The sequence below is a fragment of the Gorilla gorilla genome, chromosome 14 (assembly GCF_029281585.2).
Source record: "Gorilla gorilla gorilla isolate KB3781 chromosome 14, NHGRI_mGorGor1-v2.1_pri, whole genome shotgun sequence".
NCBI lineage: Eukaryota > Metazoa > Chordata > Mammalia > Primates > Hominidae > Gorilla > Gorilla gorilla.
The window spans coordinates 66,994,180-67,006,897 of record NC_073238.2 but is presented as its reverse complement, the minus strand read 5'-3'; the positions used below and the strand labels follow the sequence as shown (position 1 = coordinate 67,006,897).

The window sequence follows — 12,718 nt, the reverse complement described above, 5'->3', positions numbered from 1 at the left end:
TGGCGATGACCTTGAGCAGTAGGATATAAATAAATCCCACATGCTTAGCATTCCAATAATGGAACACTAGGCATAAATTGGTTAACCCATTTATGTATGTCTACTGTTCTAAAAGACAGAAGTTGGCATTTTTGGCTAAACAACAATCTCACAACTAACAAAAACAGCTTTACCAATAGTATATAAATTTAAATATTACAGAAATCCTTAGAAATTTATATAAAAGTGAAAATAAAGGTGATCTAACTTATTGCTTCCCCAAAATGAACATGGTGTTTCAAAGGAAAAAAACTGTATCCTTTACCAAGAATCAATTTGAGGAGCAGCAACAAATGAAGCTCCACCCAGCTCTCACATTTGAGGGACTTTGCTCATGTTAGGAGTCAAAGCTTATTGTTTGTATGCATCCAAGAAACAAATTTGTAAAAAATTTCCATCCAATCCAAAGTTCACTCTATCAAAATCTATTAAATGTGTATGTATTGCAAGTGTGTAGACCAGAGGTTTAATTTACTGTTGCCTTGCTGGACTTAAGGAGTTATTAGATCCAGCTCAGATTTGAAGAAAAGACTAGAACTGGTTGTAACAATAACTACCAATTCATGCCACATGCAATCATAGCCACTGCCTCAACTGTGACCTGAAGCATTTTAAAAATATTTTCTCTTTTTGTATTGAAGAGTATCGTTGATACAAAAAAATCTCAGTTTTTCACCAGCACAGAACAAATGCTACTTAAAGTGGAGAACTTCTAGGCTGAGAAATAAGTTTCCAAATATGGCAGAAGGTTTTCTGGGAACAATAATCTCCAAATCCAAGTAATAGTTGTTCTGTTTTTTTGCTTTTTTCTTTAGACAGAGTCTCACTCTGTCGCCCAGGCTGGAGTGTGGTGGTGCGATCTCGGCTCACTGCAATCTGCCTCCCGGGTTCAAGCGATTCTACTGGCTCAGCCTCCTGAGTAGCTGGGATTACAGGCATGTGCCACCACGCCTGGCTAATTTTTGTATTTTTAGTAGAGACAGGGTTTTACCATGTTGGCCAGGCTGGTCTCGAACTTCCAACCTTAGGTGATCCGCCCGCCTCAGCCTCCCAAAGTGCTAGGATTACAGGCATGAGCCACCACACCCAGCCTCCAATTAATAGTTTTTAAGAAAGTTTTCCCAATTCAGTTATTAGAAACCCATGTTTAAATGGCAGACTATCAATTTTAATGATTTTTTAGCTGTATTTCTTAATACTTACTGTGTCTTGTAACTTCTCCTAGATATAAGTGTGTCAGTCAGCTTCTCAGCTAGCTGAAGCTTCCCTAGGTCCTCCCTTACTTTAGCACAAAATTTGGTGGTGGTTCGTCATTGGTAAATCAGCACCTACTGAGGACCTGACAGGTTGAAGGTACTGAGCAGATTCCTATTGAACTTCTCTGGGAGGAATTTACTTCCACACTTAAGATCTGATTATAATACTTTTGAGCTCATAACACAGTCCTATGGCACGGAACTTGAGGATGCTGCAACCAGGGGTCTCAAGAACAACTGTATTTTTAAAATAGCCAACGTAAAAGGAGTAAGGCAATGAACAATGGTGGCTCGAGGATTTTTTGTTTTCTATAAATTAAGCTTATGACAACCAGCAAAAGACTTGCCATTACATCTTATACATAGACATTGAAGATTAGGTTGTTTCTATGGGTTGATGTTATATCCATACCTGTTATTTTGTATTAAAGATGTGTTAAACCAGAAGAAAAAAGGGTAGTTGTGATAGTATTTAGGAAAATCCAAAAAGAAAAAAAAATATTTTAAAAGTAAAATTGATGCCAAGAACTAATCATTCCAAAGAAATCAAAGTTCCTTCCTTTATTCCTTTATATATTTATCAAATAATTATAACCATTCAGTACGTAGCACTCTGCATTCTATAACAACACACTCAAGACACAGAGGAGGAGGCTTAAGAAAATGCTATTGCTTTCTCTTGCTGTTTCTATCAAAATTTTCAAGGAATAGTTTATTTTCCATGATAGATATTTAATTTAAATGCTGAGATTTGAATCTGGTTTAGATAGTGCTAAACAGAATCTACTAAGGACCTATGCTTATATATAGCCAAGTATTTTTGTAGTGAATTCTTACAATTTTTTTGTGCCTCAGCATCCCTTTCAAATATAAATTGGACTTTCTGATATCAGAAGCAGGGTTCAGTCACCCTTGACAGTTTCCAGTTCACCTCCTCCAGGTTTCTCAATGTGACTGATCCCAGTATCTGCCTTATACAACCTTCTGTTGGTGACTACTTCATTATGGGACAGCTAGATAATAACCTCCCTACAGACCCCCATACTCTGCATGGACCATGTGGATATATCAATGACCACCTCTCAGTCACAGCATGACTCCATGGAACTCATGACTGCTTGCATTAAATCCACCACTTAGACCTCCCCGTAGGAAACCTGCTCAGGTAACACCTTACATCCCAATAAAGGCTTCCACTCTCAGGTCCCTCCCTCGTTCTCGCTATTGCTCCCCACCCATCAGTTGAGCACAGGTCTCCTGGATGGCTCCCCCTTCCGGTTAGCCCTGCGAGGTGTGCTGCCCTCTTCTGTCTGGAATTAATAAAAAACTGCTTTGGTTATTTCATGTGTTGTATTGTGCTGCCTTCTCTGTGTTTCACCCAACTGAGTCACCCAAACCTAACTCTCTTTCAAGTCAGTGCTCCCAGCTACTCAGGAGGCTGAGGTGGGAGGACTGCATGAGCCCAGGAGGTGAAGCTGCAGTTAGCTATGGTCATGCCACTGCACTCCAGCTGGGGTGACAGAGTGAGACCCTGTCTCAATTTTTAATATTAAAAATGATGCAAAACAAAATGTAATCACTGCTATGCAGTAAAACATACCTTTGGTTTTTTAGCATCTTGGCTTTTATTTTTTTTGTATTTATTTTGTATTTTTTGGATTTGTGAATTAATACATGTAAATTTAGAAAAATTTAGAAAATGTACAATTTAGAAAAAACAAATGAACAAAAATTATTCAAATTACATATGTTCTTTTAAAAAAATTGTTATAGATCTGATTTATTTTCTCCCCCTCCCTCTATGGGATGACATCTATCATCTCCCTTGTTGGGAACTGTAGTAAAGGAAACCTTAAATAAAACCATTCAAAAGTTCAGACAAGAACAATGGCAGAGGCCGTTTCTTGATTACTCACCAAAGAGGAAACTTGCACTTTCACATCATCATACAGAGGTGGACAGTTGAACACATCAATTATTACCCTGTCTGTTTCAGTGTCATGAAATACCTGTGAATGAACATGGAATTTAGAACTATAAACCTAGCTAATGATAACAATGAAGTTCCTTTTCACTTATCAAGACTTCCTATATTTATCAAGTACTTTTGGTCTCACAGACCAATCACTACATGTAGAAATAATTATTAATAATCTTTTCTAGTTGCAACACTGTTTTTTGTATGTATGTGTGTCTGTACGTGTGTATGTGTGCGTGTATATATATACATATATATATATTTTTTTTTTTTTTTTTGAGACAGTCTCACTGTCACCCAGGCTGGAGTGCAGTGGTGTGATCTCAGCTCACTGCAACCTCTGCCTCCCAGGTTCAAGTGATTCTCGTGCCTCATCCTCCCGAGTAGCTGGGACTATAGGCGCATGCCACCACACCCAACTCGTTTTTGTACTTTTAGTAGAGATGGGGTTTTGCTATATTGGTCAGGCTGGTCCCAAACTCCAGGCCTCAAGTGATCTGCCTACCTGGGCCTCCCAAAGTGCTGGGATTACAGGGGTGAGCCACCATGCCCACCCTGTTGTTTATGATTTTTAAAGGCCAACATGTTTGAGGGTTATCATGAGGCACTTTTCAAAAGTGTCTCCCTTTTCAAAAGTATTGAATTTTCTATTAGACACTTTAATCAGTTAAATATTATTATTTAATATGTGTCATTTGATTTTCATACATTAGGGCCTCTTTTGAGAATATGTTGAGAAGCTCAATTTTAAAGCTAGCCTTGACATTCGAAAAACAATGCTTAACTCACGGCTTTTTATTTACTAAATTTAAAAAATAACAACAGGGGTCTGTAACACTTGGGGGGTGGGCCCACCTGCCCCTCCCAAGAGAGGGGAGGGTGGGGTCCCCCTGATCATCGTGTTTTATCAGAACTCTTGTGTTTGTCAGTGGGATCTTTGGACTTGACCATTACCAGCTGCGGATGGAGTGACCAAAGATAGTTCAAGTTTTGGAATGAATGACTTTGAAGATATACTATTTCTTTGACTCACTCTCGTATAAATAATGGCACCCACAGTAAGAAGGATCTATGCTAGGCCCTGTAAAAAACACAAAAGGAGGTGCAGACTCAGTTGATCCCTTCAGGGAGCTATACACATAAGAAACAATCGCAGAGGCCGGGCCTGGTGGCTCATGCCTGTAATCCCAGCACTTTGGGAGGGCAAGGCAGGCAGATCACAAGGTCAGGAGATCGAGACCATCCTGGCTAACACGGTGAAACCCCGTCTTTACTCAAAAAATACAAAAAATTAGCCGGGCATGGTGGCGGGCGCCTGTAGTCCCAGCTACTCTGGAGGCTGAGGCAGGAGACTGGCGTGAACCCAGGAGGTGGAGGTTGCAGTGAGCCAAGATGGCACCACTGCACTTCAGCCTGGGCGACAGAGCGAGACTCAGTCTCAAGAAAAAAAAAAAGAAAAAAGAAAAAAGAAAAAAAGAAACAATTGTAGAATGGAATATAATTCTCAATCTGTATGATGAAGACTGGGTGTGCTCTTATGCACCATTGAAGGCTAGTTAACAGGAGGTGCAGAAAATTTCATTGAGGAGGTAGAAATTAAATTGGGCATGAAAGCTCTGAAAATAGAATCTAGTCCATACAGAGGGAAAAAGACCAGCAATAACGCAAAGTAGAAATTAGAAAAACAACAAAAAAGGTCAGGCAGTGTGGCTCATGTCTATATAATCCCAGCACTTTGTGAGGCTGAGGTGGAAGGGTTGCTTGAGCTCAGGAGTTTGAGACCAGCCTGGGCAACATAGCAAGACCCAATATCTACAAAAAATAAAAAAAAAATTGGGGGACTGCTTGAGCTCAGGAAGTTGAGGCTGCAGTGAGCCATGATCGCGCCGCTGTGCTACAGCCTGGGACAGAATGGGACCCTGACTCAAGGTAAAAAAATGGAAAGGAAGGAAGGAAGAAAGAAATAACCAACTAACTAACTAAATAACTTAGAGTTGTGTTCCAAGAGCCAAAGGGGATGACCCAGTTTATTTGGAATGGAGTCTGCTGGTTGAGCTACTGATAAAAATAAGCTCAGGTATGTTAGGGCTATTATATCTTCAGAGTTCAAGAGCCAAGGAAATAAGAGTGAGGCTTTTGAAGAATATCGTGGGGTATTTCCTATGTGACAAAGAGGCCTGATAATTATCACATATAACATTTATTTAGTGATTTATAGTTTACAAAGCAACTTCATATATATATTATCTAATTTAATTCCCATAACACTTGAGGTGTGATATTTATTTTACAGGTAAGGATGTTAAGCCAAAGATGTTAACTGGCTTCGACCATGGGCATGCAGTGTGTCTTCTGCTCTACCTACAACTTTTCACAATGAGAGCAATATTTCAGTATGCATATTTCAGGATTCTATACATTGCATTATATAAGAATCAAGAAAAGGTAAGGAGAGGATTGTAGAAATCTAGGCATGAGCAAATGAGGTTCTGGACAGTTAGTGGCAGTGAGAACAGAAAGGAAGGCGAGCACAGAAAAATTTCAAAGGCATCGTCAACAGGGATTGATGCCTAACTGGATTTAGGGAGCCGAGGCAAAGAGAATCAAAGCCCAAGGCCTGAGTGGGAGAATGCTGGTACCATTTGCAGAAGCAGAGAAAGGTCCTTGATAATTCAGACTGGCAACAGCGTTTCAGTTCAAGTGGAAACTGTTCATGTTGCAGCTCTTGCATCTACAACTCAGTGGGCGACTAGAAATACCTCGTCAGTAAATGAACAAATAATAGTTTAAGTAAGGGAAATGGGTGATTCTTTAACCAAGAATAAAGCATTTGCTAAGAACAGAAAGCCAAGGATCAGGCCTGGGTGAATGCCCTCAGTTGGGAGAGGCCAAAAAAAGTGGGTGCAGTGCAGAGAGCCAGGGAATAGGATTAGTAATAAAAGAATTTGAGACAAAGGCCTGGGTAGGAATTCTAAAAGTTTATGGTTATTAGACCCATGAAGGAAGCTTTCTTATTGTTTCAGAAAAGGTATATAGTTTTAGGCATTTCTTCATTGTAGCAAAACATTGACTACCAGGTCCCTTTTGCTTTGGATAAAGAGATTCCTCCCCAATTCATTCACTCGTGCATTGTTTCTCACAGGGTCATCCCACAGAACCTCTGACTTAGAAGAATCACTTGGGACACTGCTAAGTCTATAGATTCCTGCCCCCATTCCAGATTTCCTGAATCATACTTTAGAGTACAACCTAGGAATGTAAATCTTTACAAGCTTTTCGGTGGTTTTCATGCACACTAACATTTTAGAATCAGTGCTATATAATAAAAGATAAAATGACCGAGAAGAGGAGAATATGGCTAAAAATGACCAGACATGTAAATTAAAATCCTGGGAACATGATCAGCATTTGTGGAAAAGTGAAAGGCAAAGCAACACTGAACAGAAATAAATTCTGGAAAGTACCCTGAAAAAACTGTTTTGAACAAACAGGTTAATTTATCTCCGGTTTGCATTCAAATCCAGTGACACCACGATGGTAACCAGAAAGCATCGTGGAATCTCTTTATGGTAAGTGATAGTTTAGGGAGGTCAACATTGCTGGTTTGACATTCAGCCTTAAAACAAACATCAGATTTTTTCTATTCACATGTTTTCTCTTACCCGACAATTGTTTAAGGAAGTACAGGAAAAGACAATCTTTTTCTTCATTACTATTTGGACTTTTAGATCATATCCGTCGCCTGTTCCAACATCTAAATGAAATTAAAAAGTTAGGTTGGTTAGTGTGAAGATCAAAATGTCTTGCCAATTAACATTATGGATTAAAAAGAGAAAAAAAATGGCTGGGCACGGTGGCTCACGCCTGTAATCCTAACACTTTGGGAGGCTAGGCAGGTGGATCTTTTGAGGTCTGGAGTTCAAGACCAGCTTGATCAACATGGTGAAACCCCGTTTCTACTAAAAATACACAAAAATTAGCCCAGTGTGGTGGTGCATGCCTGTAGTCCCAGCTACTTGGGAGGCTGAGGCAGGAGAATCGCTTGAACCTGGGAGGTGGAGGTTGAAGTGAGTCGAGATCGCAGCACTGCACTCCAGCCTGGACCACAGAGTGAGACTTAGAGCAAGACTCTGTCTCCAAAGTATGTGTGTGAATATATATATATATATATATATATATATATATATATATGGAATAAATATATATATATTTAGAGAATAAATATATATATATTTAGAGAATAAATATATATATCTATATTTAGGGAATATATATATATATTTAGGGAATAAATATAGATATATATATATTTAGGGAAGGTGACTTGACACCTTTCTTGCTAATGTGTTGCTTTCTTCAGACTTCTAATCATAATGATTCTTAATAAGAAATACTGTGCTCTAAATTACTTTGGCCCTACTTTAAGTCTAGTTCCTGATGCAATCTCTATAAAAATATAGGTTACATCCAAAAATTCCCATGGTATTCAACATATATTTACAGACAAAGGCTCTTTTGCCCTTTTTTTTTTTCAATTCAAATGACCCGCTTCCTTAGCATTTCCTCAAAGGCTTTGTTTCTCAGGCTCCAATTAATTTTTTATTGCTTTCATCTCAACTCTACATTATTTTTAATTTAAAATGGCACAAAACTAAAAGTAGAGAATTAAAACAAATATTCTAATAAACGAGTGTATTAATTATTCTTGATTGATCATCTCATATGCCGTTTGTTTTCTTTTCATTTAATTTTGTTTTCACTAACACCATGATATTCATTGGTCATTAGAAATCAGTTTCTTGCCTCAGTTCCCTCTTTCCCATTCCAGGTGCAGAACTTCTTTCTATTGATGTCCACCAGAAATCAGTGAAATGTAGAACGAAACTCAGGAGGCTAAAAATACTAGGCTCTCTGTGTGGACACAAGCACTCCAGCACCATGGCGCCTATAACACCCAGCAGTGGCACCACCTCAGGTCCACACACTGGCTGTTGTAAGAGGTTTGCTTTAGGGGTTCAGATGCATCGCCTCCCTGCTACCTCTCTGGCAGTGGGAGTGGTGAGACCCCATCCCCTCCACACAGACACATCCTGCTTTCCCACCTCTACTGAGTGTTAAGCTGTGCAGGGGAAGCAAGGTTGGTGATGGAGAAATGGACATGGAAATGGAGGCCAGTTTCTCTCTGCACTTTCTTTCTCAAGTCCTGGAGGTGTACGACTGACCAATTTCCCTGCGTCCCTGGGCAACAGTGCATCCCAGCTTTCTCTCTCTGCTTACATTCTGGAAGCAGGCAAATAGCTCTCGTGATGTTTATATGGATTTTTACAACTGCTAATACTTGGTAACAGCTAGGCGGGTGAAAGATACCTCCATAGAGCCCCACTCTCTCCCAACCCTTTCCATTTTCATGTAGATTCAGGCAGGGAAGACCTAAGCGCTCCTCCTAGGAGGCTTTTCTTGACCCCCAGCACTGTGGCTGGGAGTGAGAGCCACAAGGTATGGGAGTGGCTGGGAGTGAGAGGCTGACAGATGGAGGACAGAGGGGAAAGAGAGAGCCCAGGGGGATGAGAAAAAAATATGCCTCTGAAAGAAGGTAAGAAAATGATATGATATGGAGACACCTCCACCAAGACAAACTCTCAACTAGAGGTGGTTATGAGAAATAACCAGTCTTGAAGGCACATGGGTCCTCCTCCTCCCTCATCAGAGGCTCACTCTGCCCTGAAAAGTCCACCTTGGGTTGTGACCAGAAGAGCAAAGAGAACAGGAGAGATGGGAAGGGGATGAAGTCCTCCAAATTGGTGATGGAAAAGAAAAAGTGAAGAACATCTAAGGGCTCGCAATCAATGGGCAATTCCAGGAGGAGGAGGAGCATACCTAAGGAGGAGTTTATGCATGAGGATACGTAAAAAGACAGGTATAAGTTAGGATCATCTGTGTATATAACAATGAGCAAAACCCTCCCAGAGTGGGAACCTTGGCCCTCCTGCCCAATTCTTCAATTTTACATAAACACTTACCATGAATCGAATAAATAACGAATCTTTTTATAAACAGTGTTTTTCTTGGAGGGAGATTCCTGTTGTAGCTATGTTTCACTTGTGCAAAATATCCAACATATCTATTCTGAAAAGCAACAGAAGCCTTACTTCAAGTGGAGATGAAAAGCCTAAAGTCAGCATTCCTATTTTTAGTTTTCCCTTTTTTTTTTTTTTTTGCATAAAGGTTAAGGGCAGTAAATAATTAAGGAAACATTTACTGGATGCCATTATGTTACTAGATATTTTGAGGGATGCTGCCTCACAACTATCTATCTTGGGGAAAAAATACTGAATTAAGTGCTATGGGGAAGTGACAAGAATGGAGCCAGGTCTTGTTGACAGGCTGCTTATGGTTGAGAGGGCAACTAATCAGAACCAACAACAAAACAGTTACAGCATTAGCAGTGTGCAGATAGAAGCTTAGTTGTGACTGAGTTAGAGGAAGGTGTGTGGTTTAGTGAAGAGCAGGTTCCTGGGCATGAGAGAATGCCATATGTGAAAACTCAAGAGGAATACCTCCATATCTCAGTAGCAGGTTTCCCGTCATTCTTCTCTTGTTCCTGACAGCTAGAATTTCTTCACTTTCCATTTCCCCAATTCTGTTTTCACAAGGAAGCCCCGGAATTCCCTTAGCCTTGTCCTTTTCCTAGGGCAAGCTGTTCACAATGGCTCTCCTTGAATCTATCTTCAAGGAGTTGAAGAGCTCTGGTACTGAATCAACTGGTTCAGAACTCAAAAGTTGGCTGGGCTGATGGCTCACACCTGTAATCTCAGCACTTTGGGAGGCCGAGGTGGGCAGATCACTTGAGGTCAGGGGTTCGAGACCAGCCTGGCCAACAGGGTGAAACCCCATCTCTACTAAAGCTACAAAAATTAGCCATGCGTGGTGGTGGGCACCTGTAATCCCAGCTACTCGGGAGTCTGAGGCAGGAGAATTGCTTGAACCCAGGAGGTCGAGGTTGCAGTGAGCTGAGATTGCACCACTGCACTCCAGTCTGGGTGACAGACAGATTCTGTCTCCAAAAAAAAAAAAAAAAAAAAAGTACTCATAAGTTCATGGACTCTACCTTACCCATTGAGAAATGTTCATAGAAGTAACAAACTGCCATACTTTCCTTTAGAAAGGGCCAGTCATGAGGAAGGCTCATGAAAGTCTTAACTTAGGAGTAGATGTAGTCAGTAGAATGGCCCACAATGCAGGATCAGAATGTGATGGTATCCGAGAATCACCACCAGACACAGAGGGCACTCTGTCCTGAGGTCTTGCCAACACATCTCTCAAACGTGCAGCTGAGACCCTGTGTTGCCTTCTCAGTCAATCAGAAGAGATTCAGTTGCAGCCTTTGGTGTGCTAGTTCTGGACTAAAGTTTGGGAAACTATGCATGACTACAGAAGAGATGGGGATGGGGAGATGTGTGGGGTGAGTTGCTGAAGGAGCTCTATCTAACATCTTCTTGGCTCCTGCCACCAGATTCTCCACCTTCCCCTAAAGGCTGTAACCTGCCAGGGCCCTCAATCTGCTTTTGCTCCCATGCTTCTTTCTACTACAACTTAAAACAACATGGACTGGTAGTAGAAATTCATACAACCAACCCATAGGAGGTACTCACTACAAACAAAGAAGATATTATGAGGAAAGGGTGGAAAGATGGGTAAGCCATGGGCCTTGCCTTTAAAGGGGAAACAGAAGTCACCACTTCAAATAGCTAGAGAATAATGCGAAGTGATATCATCCCTAAGAGAAACACAAAGGGCTTTAGGAACTGAAAAAGCAAGAGACTACTTCAGGCTGGGAAGGGAAAGGGACTCTAGGAAAAGGGGCATGAGCAATGGCACGAGGGAATCAAGTGTCCATAGGCTGGGAAACAGCACACAGTCTAAATGTGTTAGAGTGTGGGATGTGTGCATGCACATAGTGGAAGAAAAGGTTGGAAAAGTCAAACTGTGGATCTTGAGTGCCAGGTTGAAACATTTAGTTTATTGCTACTGGCAGTGGGGACATATTCTGGATTTTGAGCATGGAAATGGCATGAGTAGGGCTGCATTTCAGTAAATCCACACATTCCTTTTCGCTTAGGGTCTATGACTGTTCTTTGTTTGGTTTTGTTTTTGGCTTGGGTGTGGGAGAAAAGTATCAGTGGATAAGGCTGAGTTCTTTTGCCCAAACTAAACAGGGACAGTAGTTAGTGTTCTTATAACAGGGCCAAGAGTACTTATTCAGTTCCCACCACCTAAAGAAAAACTCATTTACAGCCACATCCAAATCTATTTGAGAATTCCCAACCCACTCTCACTTCGGTTTGAGGGGCAATATAGAAAAGGCAATATAAATGAGAAGCTGTGCACAGCATGGGCTTCAGAGTCTGACATCTAGATTTCAGTCCTTGGTTCAAAAGTTAATTTCTCTGAACCTCAATTTTCTAATTTATAAGATGAGAATCATAATAGTGCCTACTCATAGAGTTACTGAGAATATTAAATGAGATAGTGAATGTAAAACTCTTAGAATGTTTCAGCAAACTCTAGAATGTTGTAAATGCTCTACAATAAACATTCTGGTTTCTGCAGTAAACAAATTACAAGCAATAAAAAATGGCAAGAAATCTATGAACTAAAAGAGACTTAGGAGACATAGCGACCAAATGAAATGTGTGGATGCTGTTTGAATTCTGACTGAAACAAACTAAATTTTCAAAGATTTTAAGACAATTTTGGAAACAAACATGGACTAGAAATTTGATATTAAGGATTTTTAAAGTGTAATATTTCAGATATGATAAAAGTTATTAAGGGTTTTTTGTTGTTGTTTTAAGAGTACTTAGATGTCATACTAAAATACTTGTGGGATAAAATGATCTGATGACTGAAATTTCCCTCCAAATAATCCAGGTTTGGGGAAAGCAAGAGTGGAGAGTGGGGTTGGGGGTGTGAGTGGAGTGGGAAAAGTATGGATGAAACATGGCTGGTTGCAGGCTGAAATGATTGTTGCAGCGAAGTGATGACTACATGGAGATATATTGTATGATTCTCTGGACTTTTGTATATGATTAAAATTTTCCATAACGAAATTATTTTTAAAAGAAAAAATAGAGTAACAGCATATGTTTCATATAGGTGTTATGGGTTTTCAATGAGATATGTAAAAGTGCGGTACTGTCTGGTATATAAAAGGGTTTTTGAAAAGTTTATTTCCCCTTTTCTTTCTCTTTTAAAATACACCTCCCCCACAACACACACACACACACACACACACACACACACACACACGGGAGTCACCCACGAACAGTCTTTGTGATGTTCTGCAAGGGTTGAATTGCCCTAATAAGGATCTGTGAAAGACTTAGATCTTTTTTACATTGAAATCAAAGGCTGGTGATTTTAGATAAACTTCAGGGTCCTGGAG

General features: G+C 40.2%; 2 protein-coding genes across 2 annotated transcripts in view; one reads left to right on the top strand and one right to left on the bottom strand.

The window, feature by feature from the left end:
• The window catches only part of LOC129526252 (uncharacterized), a 110,951-nt gene that overhangs the window by 16,201 nt on the left and 82,032 nt on the right, over nucleotides 1–12,718 (top strand). The window lies entirely within an intron of this gene.
• The window catches only part of LOC101135732 (phosphatidylinositol 3,4,5-trisphosphate 3-phosphatase TPTE2-like), a 63,440-nt gene that overhangs the window by 3,316 nt on the left and 47,406 nt on the right, over nucleotides 1–12,718 (bottom strand). The window contains exons 11-13 of the mRNA XM_063697631.1: nucleotides 9,294–9,399; nucleotides 6,936–7,027; nucleotides 3,212–3,304 (exon numbers count right to left, since the gene is read on the bottom strand). Of these exons, the coding sequence (XP_063553701.1) occupies nucleotides 3,212–3,304; nucleotides 6,936–7,027; nucleotides 9,294–9,399 (291 nt within the window). The remainder of the gene's footprint in view (nucleotides 1–3,211; nucleotides 3,305–6,935; nucleotides 7,028–9,293; nucleotides 9,400–12,718) is intronic.